Source organism: Perna viridis, chromosome 1 (genome assembly GCF_037379345.1).
Source record: "Perna viridis isolate PV_CMFRI_1.1 ecotype Kerala chromosome 1, ASM3737934v1, whole genome shotgun sequence".
In the NCBI taxonomy this organism is placed as follows: Eukaryota; Metazoa; Mollusca; class Bivalvia; order Mytilida; family Mytilidae; genus Perna; species Perna viridis.
In genome coordinates this window covers 37,294,533-37,315,720 of record NC_142445.1, presented here as the reverse complement: position 1 = coordinate 37,315,720, position 21,188 = coordinate 37,294,533, and the positions used below count along the sequence as shown (strand labels likewise).

General features: G+C 32.5%; 2 protein-coding genes and 1 long non-coding RNA gene across 4 annotated transcripts in view; 1 reads left to right on the top strand and 2 right to left on the bottom strand.

The window, feature by feature from the left end:
* Nucleotides 1-3,947, bottom strand: part of LOC148628603 (plexin domain-containing protein 1-like) — a 13,685-nt gene extending 9,738 nt beyond the window's left edge. The window contains exons 1-4 of the mRNA XM_088590838.1: nucleotides 3,809-3,947; nucleotides 1,100-1,218; nucleotides 410-532; nucleotides 56-125 (exon numbers count right to left, since the gene is read on the bottom strand). Of these exons, the coding sequence (XP_088446964.1) occupies nucleotides 56-125; nucleotides 410-532; nucleotides 1,100-1,218; nucleotides 3,809-3,848 (352 nt within the window). The 5' untranslated portion in view covers nucleotides 3,849-3,947. The remainder of the gene's footprint in view (nucleotides 1-55; nucleotides 126-409; nucleotides 533-1,099; nucleotides 1,219-3,808) is intronic.
* LOC148628601 (plexin domain-containing protein 1-like) lies at nucleotides 2,496-21,188 on the bottom strand. 2 transcript variants are annotated; one of them, XM_088590819.1, is made up of 14 exons: nucleotides 20,961-21,188; nucleotides 19,466-19,578; nucleotides 18,303-18,425; nucleotides 17,305-17,374; nucleotides 16,621-16,746; nucleotides 15,904-15,957; nucleotides 15,157-15,221; nucleotides 14,604-14,685; nucleotides 13,687-13,785; nucleotides 9,661-9,803; nucleotides 9,052-9,381; nucleotides 8,194-8,227; nucleotides 7,621-7,751; nucleotides 2,496-7,113 (listed from the first exon to the last, which is right to left on the bottom strand). In XM_088590819.1, exons 1-14 carry the CDS (start codon nucleotides 21,004-21,006, stop codon nucleotides 6,991-6,993), a joined length of 1,539 nt encoding a protein of 512 aa, XP_088446945.1. In that variant the 5' UTR covers nucleotides 21,007-21,188; the 3' UTR covers nucleotides 2,496-6,990. The 2 variants fall into 2 exon arrangements, with proteins under 2 accessions (XP_088446945.1, XP_088446952.1); XM_088590826.1 differs by having other exon boundaries at nucleotides 9,325-9,381.
* Nucleotides 4,812-8,411, top strand: LOC148628602 (uncharacterized). The gene is made up of 3 exons (XR_015924016.1): nucleotides 4,812-4,876; nucleotides 7,564-7,602; nucleotides 8,006-8,411. It is a non-coding gene; the product is annotated as an uncharacterized LOC148628602 (long non-coding RNA).

The window sequence follows — 21,188 nt, the reverse complement described above, 5'->3', positions numbered from 1 at the left end:
TTTGTCCCTTACCCCATGTCTACCTTCTTAAACTGCGTTGCCCTTAATGTTTTACCTTGTGTCGTGACGGCAACTCTTTTTATTGGGTGTCCATAGAATGGAAAGTCGAAGGTTATATCATAGAACTGCAAAAATTAAAAGTAAATTGTTATTACTAAAAAACAGGTTCTTAATAATAACGTTTTGGATGTAACTCAATACAATTTGGCTCTTCCAATATTTCTCAAGCAAATTAGCATTTAAGAAGTGATATTTTAGATATGTAAACCTAGTCGTATGTTTAACGATTCCTGAAAAATTGTTTTGGGTCTACGTTGTATATTGACAATCGAACTTCCATGAATTTCCATCTTACTCTAAATGATGTACACATGTAAATATTCTTATTATATCTAAATCTTTTATTCACCAAGTAGCGGAGGTGTTTCTCATCAGACAAGACTGACGTTCCATTTTCGTGTATATCTGTCCAATATAATCCATTTGGATCCGGAACGATTTTCTTTTTGTAGTAATCATGATTATCGTATGCCTGAAAATAATAATTTACAATTCTTATATAGATCATTACCCCCCCCCCCCTTCCTATATTTGTCAGCATAAGTTTGCGGAGTTTTGGAGGACTATGAACATACAACAAAAAGGAATTACAAAGCAGAACAAAACAAATATTCTCCGGGTTGTAGCTAACGTTATTATGTTTCCTGTTCGTTTTAGCCAAAAAATGAATATTTATACATAGTTCTTCGTATTGAACCATGCAACCAATCTTATAAAAACTATCGACACACGTGCATTCAATGAACAATAACATATCAAAATATTTATTTCTATCATAGGGTTTTAATTAATTTTTTTTTTCATTCCCTACTAAATATCATACAGAAATCAAGATGATAATATGAATGCCTTTATAATCAAAAGTCAAACAATGTCCTATAAATCTATTTATCACATGCAAGAACTTGCCTCTTTCACCTGACTGAATGACTGAGCTCCAATTCCAAAATAGATTTGATAAAACGTTTCATATTTCAGTCATATTTTTGTTTTGTCATAAAACATAGAAATATGACTCGAAATCTGAAATGTCCTTTACCTCTGTGGTTATATTCTCTGGCAACACTTCTTGTCTCTTAATTCTTTTATGAGGCTTATACTTCAGTTGCATATTTTCTTGATGACTTTTTAAGAAAATATTGGTGACAATTTCCATATCTAAAAGAAATTAATTGCTCTTTATAATTCTAGTACCAATAAACGTTTTAAGGGTCAGCAAAAGTCAAAAGATCGGACATTAATTGTCAAGATAATATTAGTCAAGATATCAAGAATGCAATTGATATGTTCCTGAAAACTTTTGCTTAATGTTTCTCTGTACAGTATTCTACATATATGCATGTTGTCTTCCTTCACAAAACATGTTACTAATAATAGATATACAGATTTACCAGTACAGTTTTTTTGTTTTTTTGTTTTTTTTTGTTTTTGTTCAGAAATGCAAATATGATGCAGCCCAAAGATCTTCATTATTGTAAACTACTTGTGACAAATTGTCAGTATTTTGAATGTTCATTCTATCTTTATGTAAAAAACGCTTTTGTTCTTCTAATGAGCAGGGTTTGCAAGTCTCGTTCTAATTTCATTTTAGTTACCAGAATTTTCTTTGTATGTATAACGTAATGAAACCCCAAAACCGATCTGCATTTTACTGATTACTTCCGGGATCATCTTCTATTTATTGCCTTTCTTAACACTTTAGTCATGTAATATATGTATTTTAACACAGAAAGATGTTTACTGTTAATTCTGAACTAAACGCTCTGTAAATATAAAAGTTTCCATGCATTTGAATGATAGATTAGGACCAATTCTCTAAAAAAAACCACGGAGTTGCCTGACGCGATTTACATACCCTATTACTATTATTTCATTTTTAGTATGCTATAGATAGCTTTTCACATTTTATTTGATATGTCATAATGTATATTTTCTTGATATCTAAAATTATTGCTACATTATTTACGTAATTTACGTTGATGGTCGTTTTGGGTTCCAATGTAATTGATCAGATGTTACTTCTTGAAATAGAAATTATCGATATTCATGTGATTGTTATTTCATTTTCATACGTGACTATGCAATGTGTGAAGAAAGTAAATATCATATATATATAATGAGAATGGATATGGTGAATATGTCAAAGAGACAACAACCCCATCGGGATGTCAGCTAAAGGCCACCCATGGATCATCAAACGACGAGGAAATCCTCGCACGAAACCTTCACATATATGCAAATCCCCACATATATTGATATATTCATTTCTAAGTGCCGGCAAGGATGAGTGGATTAAACTAATCCATGGAAAGTAAAATTTATGGTTATAACGTTTGAACAAATTTAAAGTGTGCATTTCAACTATAGTAGGTAAGATTACTTTTCTAATGTACTTTACATTGTTTTCTATGATTGAGATCGAAAATAAAAAAAAATAACGCTCATTGATATTCAGTTATTTTATGTTAGTATCGCCTTCTCCATGTTTAATATAGAAGTGAAATTACAGCTGTTGTTTAAACAAAATTTGACGTGACACATACGATATGACACGAGTAGTGAAGCTTTTATAGGTTACATCTACAGGTAGATTGAACAGGATGTAGAGAAATTATCGATAAGACAGTATAAAAACAGTCCATTTAATCCTAATTCAAGATCTGCAATGTATGTGCTTGAAATTCTTACATATAGCATCATGTCAGAAATGTGTTTGTCATCGAACCTACAGCATTGTCGGAGTTTTAGCACATTAACTCGTTCAGCACAACAAACTGTTTTATTATGCATAAAATGTTTAAAACTATAAACCTTTCTTCACGTTAAATTAGGTCTGAACAATAAGCTCTAATAAAAATTCGTTTCTTATTGAAACACTTGAAAAACTCTTATGGATTTGACACTTTCGTAGAAATCTCTTCTTGACACCTTTAGAAAGTATTTGTTAAAGCTGACGCCCTTATGAACCTCTAAATAAATAAGTCACAGAACATTAAATCGGGAACCGATACAGTACAAATATGTCCGATGATCATTGAAAACAGATATTTTAGAAAATAAAAAAAGTGATCAGTGGAAAATTGTGCAAATTATTAGCTTAGTAGTACACTCACATCAAGGAAAGCAAAAAAAAGGTCGACAATATTTTCTTGGTAAGCTCTAGCTCGTGTCAAAATTTTCTAGAATACTATGACGCAAAAAACATGGTTCAGAAGATTAAATAATGATATACTTGTGTTAATACTTTGATTTTCAAGAAAAATATCACACAAAAAAACATAAATATGATTTAAACGGTTGTGATGAAAATATACATATAATGCTTGTTCACAACTAGATTCACAAGTAAACTAAGACAAGTTATGAAATAAATGTGTTCAGGGGGAAGATGAACATGTTTATGATAATCATTTGTCCATATCTTGATTCACATACGATAAAAATAAATCAAAGTGTTAAGGGTGAACATTGACATATTCATAAAAGCACCTGTTCATATAGAATGAAACGTTAAAAATGGCGTTCTTTTATTTCTTGACACAAGTCGACGAGTTATATTATATTTCGATGTTCCAATTATATACGCTTCCTTCATAATACAATTGTTGACATATGTATCCGCACACTATACACTTTTAGTCAAAGTTAGGCATGAAGATCATTTAAAGCATACAAGTTTGCTTAATAAAAACAAACAAACAATAATAAAAGAACAATAACAAGAAACTATAATAAGAAACATACTTACAAATAATCAAAATTAAACAACATTGTATATAAAGCCGCATTTTCGTTCTTTGACAAAGTTACAGTGGGTAACTCATATCCTCTTCTCAAAACAACATCTCAACTAATTTCCGGGTGCATAAAACAACGTTATTTAAAAGCAGTATATTTTCTGTCAGTGTCGTTAAATTTTAAAGTTATCTACGAAATGAATATATTATCATATAACCTTAAACATATTTTCTCACAAAAAAGAGTTTTGTATGTTCCATACTTCATAGTTTAAATTCAGTTATAACGTTTGTAATTCCTGAAATAGATAATAAGTTAATTGCTTTTCATCTTCGTCACATGCTGGTTGTAAGTAAAATTTACCAAATGCTTAGGAAAGAACGAATAGGTCAAGTTTTATTTATGCAGAATGAATTCAAAATCAAGTAGTACATAACATCCCATATTACTCCATTTATCAAACTGAGACCTAATATATAGTCTGAGGGCTTCAACTGAGGGCCTATCTGCCTCGTCATTTTTTTAATCAATATATACCACAAACACACACAAAAAAAAACAAATCAATAAATAAAAAAATTCCAGCAATTTGAAAACGATACCCATACTCAGTTAAAAACCCGACTTAAAAACATTATACATCGTTTTTTTTTCAAAAAAAGATGGTACACCGAGATACAAATATATAGTTCTTGGTAGAGATTCCTCATACTTTGTAAGAAAAAAATGCAAATCATCTCACAAATATACAGAGGAAGATGTTTACAAAATGCTGGAATTTTTCATCGACAATATATTTGTCCAGTGTGATGGACGTGTTTTTCAACAAACGGTCGGCATTCCAATGGGAACGAATTGTGCTCATTTACTTGCTGACCTATTCCATCACTCTTATGAGGTTTACTTTTTATATAGCTGATATCATCAGAAAGAAAGAATATCGTTTGGCTAGATACTTTAATCTCAGTTTCCGCTATATAGATGATGTATTATCTTTAAATAATTCTAATTTCAGGGATTTGATACATCGCATCTACCCCAAAGAACTTGAGATAAGGGATACTACAGATACTGTAAGGTCAGCCTCATATCTTTACCTACACGTAGAAATCGATTGGTAAAGGAAAACTATTGACCAAAATTTACGACAAACGTGATGACTTTTCATTCAGAATTGTCAACTTTCCTTCCATCTGTGTCAACATCCCTTCAGCACCTGCTTATGGAGTGTTCATAATACAACTCATACGTTATGCCAGAGCTTGCCGAAACTACGCAGACTTTTTGTATCGCGCTAGAACTCAAACAAATAGGCTTCTGGAACAGGGTTATGTTGCTACAAGATTGAAGTCATTACTACAAAAGTTTTATGGTCGTCATCATGAACTCGTGGATCGTTATGGTGTATCCATCTGCAACATGAAAACTGATTTATTCAACGGTTCATAGTTTTCCTTTCCTCGTTTGTCTACCCCGGACTTGACTTTTTATGAGCAACTCGACGGGTGTTTCTAGAAAAGCAGAGGACGCTTACCCTTCCGGTGCACCTGGTCCATGCTCCCAATCTTTAGTGGAGTCCGAGTTGCTCATTTGCTTTTGTTACTTTGTATGTATGATTTTAGTTACTTTATGTTCTTTGCTGTGTATGTCTGTTTTCTATGTCTGGTCTTTGTCCCTGGATTGCATTCTTTTGATTACCGCTATAACCTTGGTTCCCTTGATTACTCCTTGACCTTTTACATAAACTGGTTTAAAGAGTCTGTGGAAACCAATATTGAAAATGATGGCAATAAGTCTGTATAATGATGAGGTAGGTTCAGAAACAGAAGTGTCAAGTCTTGTTTTGTATAGGAATTGTAGTAGAGTGAGAGGTATAGAATAGAGTTTAGTTAGAATATGATGAAGTCAAAGAGGTTTTTGTATGAAAGGAAAAAGACCATCTATGGAGACATCATGCATCTTAGTTGACGTATAGTGGCGATGGCCATGACGCCTTATCCGTCTTGGATTTTGTCAAATAAATTCATCACATGTATGCTATTGTTATATTGGTTTGAAAGGTTTCCTATACTTTTGGTGTTGTCCATTGGACCAGTAAGGTATTGCAGTACCTAGTCTGCGTATCAAGTATTCCTCTCTGTCCCTACGATAGTTTTTACTTAAGACAGGACTGTTAGTTGGATGGTAATTATTTCAAGAATACGAACATTCATAGAGAGAAATGAATGATCTTGTTGATTAGAATGTTGATTAACCGTCGGGAATTTGGTGGTATTTATTCCCGATGACCGCACATTCGTTTGTTTAATCGTTCTTGTGTTTCACCGACATATACTAAACCGTATAAGTTGCATTCTAATCCAGGAATTAAGTTTGTCGATTTGCAACTTAAGTCATCGTAACTTCTTGTGTAAAAAAAATTGTTCGTAAGGATATTAGTGAAGAAAGAGTCGATTATTAGAATGTTGCATGTTTAGCAATTCTTTGTACCACATTTTGATCATTTTTTTAAATGTGTACAAATGCTCAATCACAAATTAAAAAAAAACGATAGTGTTTTGTGAACGAAACAGGGTTACTGATTAAATTTGTAAAGCGTACCATGAGTTGCAACCGTAGTTAATTCGGCGGATGATCGAACTTATCATTTAACATTTCAGAACTAAAATTATATGTTGAGGTGTTTATTGTATGCATATCCCTGCCAAAACATGTTTATTGTTAAATCAAAATATTGATCCATGTTGGTGTTTCCTGTTTTAGGAGGATCATTTTGATTTAATTATAGCTCAGAAAAATAGGCACTGGTAGTTGCGTTCCTAAAGAAAGTAGTTTTCACATCACAAGGTCTTTCAGAATCCGGAACGTCCCTTAATGTAAATATTATTGCTCTTGCATCTAATTGTATAAATTCAAATTTACAATCACAAGTATTATAATCTACATACAAACCAATAAAACGGTAACAGAACAAAGGTAACAAAACATAATATATTTAAACTAAAGACTAACCAACAAATAGCTGAAATTTTACTGTTGGCCGTGAAATGTACTTACCCTTAAAAACTTTTAATGAATGGAGTATAAAATTCAATGAAAGATTTTGATTCCAGGGACTTCAAAAGATTGTTACAAAATAAATAATGGACGGTTATGCTTCTGTATAATCTCATTATAAAAAACCTATAGTTATTAACATGACGAATCATTGTGTGCCTCGTATTTGGATGCTATGTTTGCTCGATCGTCATCTGATGAAGACTTGCAGAACGAAAATATGGAAGAAATTCTGTCTTTGATGCGTCTCGGTGAGTTCTGAAATACACGAACAAAAAATTAACAATGATAAAATTTTCGTTTTCGTGTTTTTGTCTTTTATGAATAGTTTTACTTCATTTAATTTTGGACCTTTCACAGCTTGCTTTATATGATGGGTTTTGCCAATCATTAGGACTGTTTGGCGACCTGTAGAAGTTTAACTGATAGTTGCTTGGCTTTTGGTGGATGACTGTCTCATTTGCAATCATAACACATCTCCTATTTTTATGTAACTTGACTCATTAACCTTTCCAATTTTTCTTTAAAAGAAATTCATATAAAGTAAGCTAAATTCGCTTGAAAAATAAATAATGTTCATATTCTGAAATATACGGATATTTTTTACGACTGAATGTGCAAGACATACTAGTTACTAAAACAAAATTTCTGTCACTGTTAGGTCTTTTGCTGAAAGACGAGACTGTTGATACACTTTTTTTATTTTAGTTTGGCATAGATACACTCCTTAGCAGATATTGTATAAAGGTATGTCAAAACTCCTACCTCAATAAGCCATATCCCAGGTCTTGAAGTAGGATGTGTTCTTGCATAAAATATCCATCCGCCAACCAGAATAAGCAAAATGAACAATATTATCACGATTGGAACCGCTATAGCTGCAGATGAGACGTTATCTTAAAGCAAAAAACCACAAAAGTTATATATCAACGCACACACAGTGAGTCTCTGTATAAATACTAATTATATATTGTCTTAACGAATTCTGTTACTGTTTTATCCATGAATGAAGCGATAAGATTTCAAACAGATAATTTTCTGGCCATGATTCAGCTAATTGTACATTAATGAAATTAGGGTGCTTTCTGGACGTCTTTTGTGCATCTTGAGAAATAAACAGAATTTGTTATACAAATGTTTTCCTTTTTAGCACTGTGTTCATTTACGCAGAACAGCTCATGCGATAAAAAGAGACGGGTGGCTGTGAAAACATGGACGAAAAACTCATGAACATTAAACAGAGCTGACAAATGGACAACCCGTCCAATATGTATAAATTATTATTAAATAGACGAAAACCAAGAAAATTCATTCTAAAATTATCTAGCAGTAAAATACCTTTCTTTTTTGTCAGACTGCCTACAAGTGGACTCTAAAATAAAATGGTAATAACATATTTTGAATGTTTTCTTCGAGAAGTATGAATGATAACACAATTGAACAAAACGATTGCCAATTAAACCGGAAATGTTTTTGGTGGTCTGCTGGATGTTGAAATAAACTTGTTAAACAACACATAACTTATTAATTTAAGACGGAAAAACGTCCTATTACACAAGTAAAATCATAAAAGAGCAATTGAACGGTTGCATTCTATTTGAAACATATAGTCATATCCTATAGGATGACATCAAATTAGTAATAAAAATATCTCACTATTTGTTCAGCATCATCCCCAACCCACCCCACCCCCCAAAAAAAACGTGAAAAACAGCTGTACCATCGGAATGTCATGAAGACAAAACTGACAAGAAACTATCAGAATTTTATTTTATTTAAGGTTAAGCCGCTTCGAAGCAATGAAAAGAGTAACTGATATGACATGGTATGAGAGGAAATTAAATCAGTCATCAACTTGGCGTGTGCTGCTACAGACGCTTACCAAACTGTTGCAAAAGACCAACAACCTTCCCTTAGATTTTTTTCAAGTTTCAGTTTTGAAGGATGTTTGTCTTTTTTTTTGTATCTCTTTTTTTCTTTTTGTTCTTCTTCATTTGCCTATTTGACTTTGAACCATAACCCTCGACCTTAATATATATTGATATAATGTAATCTGTATGACAGTCGCGAATTTGGAATTAATTGTTGTGGACGGTCAGTGTAACTGAAAGAAACGGTTAATAAGATATGTGATATACAATTCATTTTAAACGTGTATTCTATAAATTTAGTGGTCGTATCGGAAACAAATCTTACGTTCATAATTGTAGTTGGTCTTGATGAGACACTAGATTGAATTGTCGAAGATTTCGGTGATGAAGTCGATGTCGTAGATGGGGTTGAAGTCGAAGTCGTAGATGATGTTGATGTCGTAGATGGGGTTGAAGTCGATGTCGTAGATGATGTTGAAGTCGATGTCGAAGATGAAGTCAATGTCGTAGATGGTGTTGAAGTCGGTGTCATAGATGAAGTTGAAGTCGACGTCGTAGCTAAGTGTGATGAAGTTGTAGAAGGTGATGTTGTTGTTACCTTTGAAGTCGGAGTTGGTGCTGTTGGAACTGGACATTGGTCTGGTGCCGAATAAGACTAAAGTACAGAATGTTGTATTTCGTTACTTTTTCGTCAAATGGAAAAGGTATTGGTAAGTCGAATAATAAATGTCGACTTTTTTAATATTTTTTAAAATTTTTAAAATATAAAGCATCTCTTCCAAATTAATTCTATAGCAAAAAACAGCTTGGTATTTTCCAAGTTTATTATAAATGATAATCTAAAAGGCATGTACCATAGTCGAAGAAAAGATAACTTCGATATTTTGACAGCGTATGTTTTTCATGACCATTTCCCTAAACTTATGTAACTTACACTTGTGTGGCATAATGACTCAATCCAAGTCTGTCTTAGTCGATCAGTTCCGTCTGAACATCTTTTAACAGATGGACACCACGTACAGTTGAAGTTAGTAATGTTAGTTGTGCAGTCTGTACAGGTCTTCATTATATTGCAGGCTGTAAAATATAACAATAGACCCTGTCGTGTTCACTGTGATAAAGTTGATGAGTATGTGTGGAGCATGCTCAATATGTACTTCCGCTAGACAAATTCTTTTTTTTACCCAAGCCCTACCATACTTCCCGCCTTAACATTAAATGATCTATATGATACTATTCTCGAAAGAATTTTTTTTCGCATTATGCATTATGCAGTGAAAAAAAGAATAGAAATGGGAATTGTTAACGAGAAGGTGGGTATTTAAGTGAAATGATAAATTGTTTTACTTTATGGGGGATTTAGGTAAGGAAAAGTGAATGAATTTGACAATAGGAATTTCGATTATGTACGGGTTTTGGTTTGGGATAAACAACAGGGGGCATGACAAAATATGGTAAGATTTTTCGAGTATGAGAAAGAACAATTGGAAATGAGTTAAATAAGCAATATATATCATATATATCCTTTATAAAGGAGGATGGCTAACATTTTGAGTGATGAATAGAAGGATTGGAAAAAATGGCGAATGAATCCGGTATAACAGGATGTAAAATGAGAATATGAACATAGGATGACGGGGATTTGATGCATGGAAAGATGAGACTTAAGTCAATAGCGAATAAGATGACGATTGGTCGAGCGTTTTAGAGGCCGTTTAACCATAGATGTCAGAGCAGTGAAGGGGTTCGAATCCTGTAGAGAGAACGAATAATTTCGTGTCACAGCTGGTGGACCATAGGTCCCTGGGGCATTCACTAGACGTACTTTATATCATATATTATATACGGATATTTACTGTAGAACATAACTCGAAACCCATAAAACACTGAAGCTTCATTTCTTGTATAAAACATGGGACCATAATAATGTAGCTCATTTGACATACTCGCCGGTTTCGGATATTTCGATATTTCGGAGGGTATTTCTTGAAAAGCAGAGGACGCTTACCCTACCGGTGCACTTGGTCCATGCTCCCAGTTTTTAGTGGAGTACGAGTTGCTCATTTGCTTTTGTTACTTTGTATGTATGATTTCAGTTACTTTATGTTCTTTGTTGTTTATATCTGTTTTCCATGTCTGGTCTTTGTCCCTGGATTAGATTCTTTTGATTACCGCTATAACCTTGGTTCCCTTGATTACTTTTTAGTACTTTTTGTATACAATTTCCTCAAGAACCTAAAATTTCGTGTTTGGTTCAAATGCTTGAAACATCGTGTACACCTATTGAAATTTGCAACATTTATTTAATTGGTATTTATTTTAATTTAAGTAGATATCCAAAGAATGCTAGCGACTAAATATTGTTTATAGAGTTATAGTTTCAGAGAAGACATTTTAAGAAATATTAACGACGAATACAACAGACTAAGACAAACTGATAAGTTCGCATGGCCTTTAGTCCAGGTGAACTAAAAATATAACCACTCGTGCTGAGAACGTTTTCTGTGCACTCACTATATCACTGAATTCTAGGTTACAAGTGAGCCTATTATTAGTATAAATACTCTCTAAACTAAGGTATATCATACCTAACGCTTTTAATAGATAATTTTTTTCTCAAAGACGACTTTGAACGAAAATACTGTAAAATTTCACGGTTAAAAACATAGTTTGACGAGATAATTAAGCCTAAAAAAAGGCGCTTTTTTTACATTTCATACAAATTATCTTGGTAATTTTCATTGTTTCATTGTCATACAAAAGTTCTTTAGCATTGGTATATATAACACTTATCTGACATTATTTCAGAAAGAAAATAGGGTCCACCGAACTTTTGTTCTGGTTAAATAACACTATAACAATAAAGTTGAAAACGATAGCACTTTCCGTATATCCGTTACTCCCTTCATTTAGTGTATTCGTTGCTTCTAGCAGATAATTGAGTTGATAATTCGACTGTCTTTGTGGATATAAACCACTAAAATCCCCAAAAAATCTTTCGTAACACAGTTTTAGCCAATCATTTGCACGATATGGGGGACGCTGACCATTAGCTGACTATTCCTATACTTGGTTTGATTTTTGTTTTCGTGTAAGCATATATACTCAATACTGTTAGACCCGGTTTGCACTCATATGTGGTATTTGTAATTCATGACGGACTGAAGGGTTTCTTAACGCCCCTTGGCTATCATTTGGGGTCTCTCACGGACGGTATAAAGCATCGAAGCGTTTACACAGTCCCAGAGCATAGTCATACCCGTGAATATTCGGGGAAATCATAGTAGTCACGTGACCATATTCATTCATTCAATCAATTCATTTAATGCATTACCATATGATTTAATGTCGATCCGTGACCTAGTGATCCAATTTGTGATATGCACGCTTATATTGCACAGCCTACAGCATTTGATGAATCTTTGACCCAGCAAAATAATCAACAGTTTCAAATGCATGGAAGACAGATAGGTAAGTCAACTTATTGGTGCATGCCAGTCAATTGGTGAGAAATCTCCAAAGCCGAAAAAAATAAAGGTATGTTTCCGATCATCTTTCTGAAATTCTGTAGGGTCGGTTGGTAGGGCTTTATTTTTATTTAAAACTTTTGAAATGAAGTAAGTCATTATAGTGATACAAAACTCACCGTACAACAGAATACAACGAAAACCAAGTATGCAAAGACTAAACAATTAATACTTCCAGACCAAGGTCAAATCTCTTTTGAGATACGGCGTTTGAGATATTTTTTGTTTTGATGGCGGTGGTTAAAACCAAAAAAAATCTCGTGCCCAATCCCAACAGGGATTATCCACGACCAGGAGCACACTCACGTCATGTGTGTTTACAATCGATTCTAAATATAAACAACCTGTATTTCTAACTCTTTGTTTTTTTCATCTAGGATAGAAAAAAACATTTTTGGCTTTATTTTCTTCTTTTTTTCTGAAAGACAATCGGCAGACTTTTTAATTATTATTTTTTCAATATCACAAAAATTTTGGGTAGAGGGTCTGAAGGAGGGACGGTAGGTGACCGTGAACATGTTTAGGCCTATACGGATGGTCTGTTTATTACTCCAGCAATGCTAGAGGTTGTCTGGCAAGCTATTTTCTGACTTGGGTTGGAGTATGGAGGAATGGAATATATAAATAGATAGATAGATAGATAGATAGTGTGAGGCTTGGGTTTTGTGTTTTCAAAAGCGGTTCTGAAATCGATTTTTTCATATTGTTAAATATTTTTCCAATGGAAAAATGCTCATAAAGCAGTCCATGAGGTATGTATAGATTCTTCAAATTGCATTTTATTAAGAACACAAGATGAATATGGTCCATATTTCTTCACATTTTGCTGGACAAACAACTTGGGTACCAAGGTTAAATAGGACCTTCCTTTTACATATCTTTTAAAAGTCCATGTTCCATACACGTACGTGTATATCATATATATGATAATATTTAAAAAAAAAACCTAAAATTTCCATTACTTTTCTATACAACATTTTCCCGCCAGTTATCTCCTCATAAAAAGAGGGTTTTCAAAATTAATGCTTGCAATTTAATTACATATAGTTTTTTTTAATAATTTAAAGACAGTTTGTTACATAATTTCAAATAGTATTTTTTTTTATTGAATTTACACACTTTATGATTTTCAAGATAACAAAAACAAATGCTCTGTTCAATAGATTTGATCTACCTTAAAGAGGTAGACCTAGGGTAAGGGGCATAACCCTTGAAATCAGTGATATGTTTGTATCGTATTTAATTTTACCGAAGCCTGTCAAGCTTTCCTTTGAAACAGAATGAAATTAGTCCAAGTTACTTTGATAGTTACTTGAAATTGATGTAAAATGGTGTGTACAAACGTTCCAATTATTTGTGAGAGTTGTGTCCCTTACCCTGGGTCTACCTTCTTAAATCTGTTCTAGAAACGAAATAAAGCACAATGGACTAACTTGGAAGAGGATGGATGATGATCACCGTTGTATCTGTAATGTTTTCTAGTGGAATGGTGATGTTGTGGTATGGCACTATATATCTTATATAACCAAGAACTGAAAATATATCAAATTCACTTAAGTTAATCTTAACCTCTGGATGACCTTTGTATTTTCATGACAGATCTTATTAAATAATTAATTAATTTGATTAATTAATCAATAACTGAACAAACTTTAACCTGTAAATCGGCTTAGATCTTAAACGAAACATATTTATGCTTTCGGATTGTGCAAGTGTCTTGAAATTTACAAGTAGTTTATTTTTTGGAATTTCGACAAATTATTGTTTAAGTGTTGTTATCTATTCATGTTCATCATGAAGTGTTATTGAATCAGTATTGTGTATTTAAAAAGTGAAATTAATGGCAACCATGCGAAGCGAATTCAAAGAACGTAACAGAAAAAAAAAACAAATATACAAGTACCGAAAGAAAATACCAGAAGTCTAAAAGAAAAAAAGCAAACCGATCTCAGGGAAAAACTGAAAGCATGGACAATACTGATATTGGTAGGGTCCATGTCCTCTGATTTTCTTGAAATATCAGTCATTATGCTCATGTTTTTTTTTTTCAGAAAAAAAAATCTGTAAATTCTAACGTTGAATCTGATGAGATTTTTGAAAGCCAGAAAGGGTTTCACGAAAACAAATTATCTCTAAATTATATTTCTAAAATCTTTCATTTTAATCGATCTGGTTTGTCAAAATTTCAATTGCCGAAGGACATGAGAAAAATCTTAATTTGTTTATTTTTTAAACCATACCGGTTCCGGTTTATAAAGTGTTTATTAAACGAGTTTTAACCAAAAAGACACATGTATGGAAACAATATTAAGATATTGCAATTGCAGGTTCTATTTATTGAAAAACGTACGTGTTGGATAATCATAATAATAAGCATCATTTATTCCAGCCTTTACTGGCCATCCCGTATCTGAATAGTTTGTGTTTGGCACCTAAAATAAAACATGTTTACTTACTAACGAATATATATTGACGTCTTGTAATATCATCAAATAATTTTAGGGCTCAAATTCATATTTTTAACAAATTAAAAGAGAACAGGTGGAACAAACAATACACAACAAACAAGTACTTGAATTACTAACTTAAACCTCAAAAAAACCTTTGAACGTTTAGATTGGCTAAATTTCGGCTTTTAGCATTATAAAACGTTCATACTACAAGATCCCTTGAAGATCCATATGAAGATATGTATTCTATCCATAGAATAAAATACATGAAAAAAAATGTTTGCCATAAGCATATAAAATATGCTTGTCATTCACGAAAAAAAAAACAACAATTTATACAAATGTGCTATGTCTTCAGCACATGTCTTTTTAATGTTTTATATGTTGGTCCTGCACACGTGAAAAAAAAAACATATGTTGTTATTTTTCGAGTGTACCACAGTTTCTTCTTACCGATTTGTACGCCATTACTATCGTCCCGTTCTTATAAAGTACTGTCTGGAACGTAAAGTTGCCAACTAAAAATATGAAATTACCGATATTATTAATTTTTCCTGTATTTTGGGTTTTTTTTTCATTATGAAAACTATGAAATGTAAAATTGATATACGTAAGAGGGAAATAGTCCATCTACTTAAAACATGTTTTGCTTATAATTAAATGCACAACACAGTCTGGGTTTGTCTTGCGTTAGATAGTACTCATGGAAAATAACGTTTTTGTAAATATTATTTCCTGCTTTTGTGTCATATGATATCATTTTTATACAAAACTTAGATAAGGTAAATGATTGTTTTATTTTATGAATTGGGCAATGAGGAATATATTTTGATAACAAGTAATATACAGCATACTTTTTTAAAAAAAATTTTAATATTTCATTTGCAATCTGTACATTTATTAGATTAAGTCAAAGATATCAAGTACCAGTACCTTATTCCGGCCTTCATTAACATTAGTACTAATCTTATAATTAAATAATAAAATTTCATACTGAAATTATCCTGATAAATATAGTTATTAGTTTTTTGTTAGTACATTTCACAATATAATCTATATAAATCTTAAGATATGTCTTTCAATCAGTATGTAACATGATAATATTTCAAAAGACAATATTTGACAAATAGATGTTTTGTAAGTATGAAGAATGGTATTGATGTACTCCCCCTCCCATGTACAGCATATTTTGCTACCTACTTTCCGGTTGATCATTGAGGTCCACATTTCTCCATTCAACCACGAAACTGTTACCTAGAAAATTGAAAACATTAGCAACGTCACCAACACGAAGTAACATAGTTATCTTTATGGAAAAGACTTGGTCTTCGTTTGATTACATGAAAACTACCTGATGAGATGTCATAGGTACTTCACTGGACAATTGACAAGATGTTTAAATACCTGTGAAGTGATTGAAAGTTTATAGCCATCTCTTTGTCCATTTTCCAGTTTACTATCAGATAATGGTCATTCAATCAAGGTAAGATCAACTCTATTCCCTGAAGTTAACTATGTTTCTCGCTGTAAGTTGTTTGTATGAGCAAGGTAGACGTGTTTTTTGTTTTTGTTTTGTTTTGTTTTTGTTTTGTTTTGTTTTGTTTTGTTTTTTTTTTTTTTTTTTGGGGGGGGGGGTATGTGGACCTTTTTTTTGTACAAGTATTAAGGGTGTTGATGAATTCGTTCTTTAGTTGTTTAAAACGAAGCAAAGCAAAAAGCAGAAGTTATGTTCGCAGTTTTACTCGTTTAGTAATATTATTACGCCGAAGACATTTAGGATTTAGGAATTTGTCATCATGATGTCGATGTTGATGATTGCTTTCTCACCATATCCAAACAAAATTCAAGTAAAAATTATTTAATTTGATATAATTTCAATATATTCATAAAGATGTTTCCTTTAGCATTATTACCTACCGTCGTCCAAAGTAAAGATATGCGAATCACTTCCAATGGTGTCAAAGTTCCCCATCAAAGGTGCAATATAATGGGTATAAGCCCAGTTCAGGTCTGGGTGAACAAAGTTACTTATATAGAGGAAACCTGCAAGTATAATGTAGTCTCTATATTGCTTTGATCGTTTACTATCCAGTTAAGCTTACAAATGTCTTGATTGCGTTATCGGTAGATTCGTCAGGGGTGAAAGAGCAATCAAAGGAACCGAGATTCTTACGGAAATCAAAAGAATGTAGTCCTGGGACTAGGCAGGGAACTGACACACTCAACAAAGAACACAATGAAAAGAACGAATTCGGTGGATTTTAAATCACACAAATCACAGTAAGGTTTATGGTGTATGTTAATTTTCCGTTTATTTATTTAAACAAATATATTTTACCTTGAGTCGATAGCATTTTTGACTATATTCTTTTAAAATCATAATTTGACCAGTTGCCCAAATTAAATGTTAGAAAATGTACATAGGCACGTTAAATATAAATAGTAGATATGAAATATATCTACTTTATTGTAGTATTATAAATAATATACTTTTCACTATTATTTGCTAAAATTATCTTTTTGATATTTTACAACTCAGGTTGGAGTTAGCACCTCCTCTTTTCTTCATAGCACAAATTAACATTCTTGCACCCCTTTTACCTTGTGTGGTCACGGCTACTTCATTTATTAGATGTCCATAATATTGAAAGTCGAAAGTTAAAGTGTAGAACTGTAAAATAAAATGTTTGACATTCAATTCCAGGATGCCAAAAAACATCGAATATACTACGATATACAATATATTACAATGTGGCTTCTGGCACTCGTGTCGTGCAAGTAAAAAAAAAGGTATGTTTGATAAATGGTCGTCCTTCCTTTTTTTCCATGTATGATGCTTTTGACCAAATCTAATTCAAATATGATATGGCTGTCAAGATCTGAAAGTGACCGAATACTAGTATGTTTCGCTCATGTATCGCCCGTCAGCCGACTCTTGATATATTTCAAACATTCAACGATAATTTCAGCTGTATTATGATCCATTGCGTTTTAATTGACGAGGAAGTTGAACAAAAATATCAGATTCCCTGTATAGATAAAAAAAAAAAGAATATGCTGAAACGTAACAAATACACCAGTGTATATCCTAAATACAAAATAGTAAATATTTCAGAGATCACCAAGAAACTCACATTTAAAATACAAAAATGGGTGAGCTTCATGACTGTAAAAAAAAATCATTAAAAATATAAACGTGAAAGTGGCCACGAATCCTGTTTGTTGGATGGGTTTCTCCCCAACGTAACATTTGAATTTGATAAGAAGCTGTTACATTCAAATTCCTTTGTTTCTGTCTGATTTAACTAAAATAAGTTTGTGTCACTTCAATGAAATATTAAGACAGGGAGTTTATATTTATCTGAACTACCAAAAAAAAAAAAAAAATTCGCAAGTTTTTTTTTACTGCAAAATCTTTAACTCGTAGAAATTTTTTATTTTGTTATTATTTTTCTATACATTGTAAGTAAAATAATCCTTTTTATCTTATAAATGAATAGCAAAAACTATTTGAGCTCTCGGACTTAAAAAAATATGTTGTTGGGCGAAGTAGCTCGCTTGAAATGACTCAACATAATATTTTTTGATCATTTGATTACCAAGTATCGAAGGTGCCGCTCATCAGACAAAATCGACCTGCCACTTTGATATATTTCTCTCCAATAGAATCCATCGGGATCGGAAAAAATTTTGTATTTGTAATAATCATGATGATCATATTCCTACAATGAAAAAACAAAACAAAACAAATTGAGGCTATATGAAATTTGATCTCAACGTTTGAAAAGGTGGAGGGACAGGACTTTTTTTTACAAATAAAGAAGTAATAGGATATCTTGTTCAAGTCTAATTCTTGTGATATACATTTTTTTTTAGTTATAGTGTAATAGTGTTTGAATAGTATTGCCGGTTGAAATAAAGTCGATTTCGAAAGAAAAATCGGATAATCGCAGAAAATACATTTTGTCTGGTTCTAATGAAAACATTCACTATAACTCCTTTTAATTCCATAGAAAACAACATCATAAAAAAGTCAGAAATGCGACAATATTCGCATATGGCAATGAAGATTTTGGTCCTAATCACGTTTAAGTAAAATTGGCCCCATGATTAGCAGGATTTGATAAGTCAATATATAGTCAGTATGTTTAATAAGTATTTGAGAACCAATAAAATAATGCAGGTTGAACAGTTTGGCAAAATTTTGACTGGTCATATGCAAGTTTGTAGTGATTTGTTGTGAGTAATTCAACTTGGCTCAACTGATTTCATTGCTTTTTCCAGTCTTAGATATTGGTATCCATTCATTAAAGTGACTCTGTAAATTTTTTTGGCAATTTAGAGATTTGACAAAAAACGGATTTTACAACATTTTTCTTTTTGTTTTATGATCGTCATCGTGAACTCGTGGATCATTATGGTGTACCCATCAGCAACATAAGAACCGACTTGTTCAACTTGTGGTTTTCCTTTCCTCTTTCGTCTACCCCGGACTTTTTGTTGAGTAACTCGGTGGGTATTTCTACAAAAGCAGAGGACGCTTACCCTACAGGTGCACCCGGTCCATTCTCTCAGTTTTTAGTGGAGTCGGAATTGTTTATTTACTTTTATTTCTTTGCAGGTATTATTTTTGTTATTTTATGTTCCTTGTTGTGTGTGTCTGTTTTCCCTGTCTGGTCTTTGTCCCTGGGTTGTGTTCTTTTGATTTCCGCTAGAATCTTGGTTCCCTTGATTACTCTTTCAGTACACCTCTTTTTTATACCTTCGTCGTTATATTCACTGGCAACTCTTCTTGTCTCTTCACTCTTTGATGATCTGTGTACTTCAGCTGCCTATTGCCATGACTACTTTTTACCAAAGTACCAGTGACGCAATCTAAATCATGATAAGTTTATGTTTTAAAGGTACTTTCAAAATAGACAGTTGAACGAAACATTTTGTGACCATAACATGCACGAGTAAGACTCTAAGTAGCTTTGAAATAATCATGGAATGCATAAATACTACCGTCACGGCATATGCATTTGTAAGTCTTGAATATAATAAGGTTGTATAAAGGTTCACCAGTAGATAAAGTTTGATAGAAATATGACATTATTATAAGAAGAAAAATTGACAACCGAAAAATGAAGCATTTGTACTTCAATTTCAACGTCGATCTAATGCGTTCTTGTTTGCATCTCGGTAAACAACAATTTTTTGTAGATAAAATGTTAGCAATAATCACTGACTTGATACCTCCACGCCCCATTTAATAACATGCGCCTTTTGACCTCTAAATTTAATTAAATCAAAATCTAAAATAGAAGGTGCACAATGGGAATATATAATAAAGATTCTGTGAAAGTTTAATTAAATTCCATTCTGTAGTGTAGGGGGGGGGGGGGTAACGGATATGAGATGGTACCCTTCTTTGTAACCGAAGGTAAAAAGGATCATTACATATTCCCACTGGTAAAATAAGGAACCATTTAAACCAGTATATGTACAGCAGTATGATCGTATTTATAAATCTAAAACCCTAATTTAAATGCACATTAAAATTGATTCATTCATTATGAATCGAAGGTCAAAGGTGACATGGGGCGGGAGTAGGGGGGCTTGAGTGGGAATGAGGGGTTGGGAAGTGGAAGTAAATTAAGTGAGTGGCATGTTTTTTGTTAATTTGCTTTCCTCTACCGATGGAGACCTCTATATTCAAAACTCAAAAGAAGACGGACAAAACATATGTCAACACTAAATGTGTTCAAAAGATTTTTTGTGTGTTATGACATGCCTTTTAGAAAATAGGAAAGTTGAAACGTCTACGAAAAAAATCGCAATAGGTCATATTTCAGTTACAACTGGATATTTTTAAAAGACACTTTACGTCACTAAGACTTCTCAAATTTGTTAGGCCGTATGTGATAAATACTGCTAGACATTGCTTTTGAATGCTGTTTGCGAATGTATTTTTAATCATGAAGATAAAACTAACCAAAAATACATTAAACCATTGCATACAAGTCTCGTATAGATGGACCATTGGAACTACATACTATCAGTAACCACCTTGGTTAGTAAACTTTCAGTGGATAGTAAACAAACGTTATTTATAGTATATGTGTGTCATTACAACATAAATTAACACTCTGATAACCAAAACCAGTAGAAAATTTTAAGAAAAAATCCAATTTAAAAACCAGGAAGTGCGGAGAAACTCGGTCCTCTCCCCAGGTACCTATGGGATGGACGTAAGAAGAGTGATTGGTACTTACACATATACAGCACAGAACAGCAGAGTATATTTAGAAACGTATACATCTTGACATCGATTATGTGTCGGTTACCTGAATAAAAAAATCACTTTAAATCCCAAATTACACAAACTATTCTATAATATCATAATTGCTGCTTTGCGGGTGCAGGCTAAAATTAATTTAAAACGCAAAATAAAACAAAGTGTCGCATTTTTCTTCTCGGTTATAAAATGTTTTTTAGATTAT

Excerpts from the sequence above, each read along its gene's own strand:
- LOC148628601 (XM_088590819.1), bottom strand. The coding sequence starts at position 21,006 with ATGTATACGTTTCTAAATATACTCTGCTGTTCTGTGCTGTATATGT. Across the intron at positions 18,426-19,465 it reads CAGTGAATATAACGACGAAG|GAATATGATCATCATGATTA; the intron begins GTATAAAAAAGA and ends TTTTCATTGTAG. Across the intron at positions 9,382-9,660 it reads AGTCATTATGCCACACAAGT|TCTTATTCGGCACCAGACCA; the intron begins GTAAGTTACATA and ends TCTGTACTTTAG.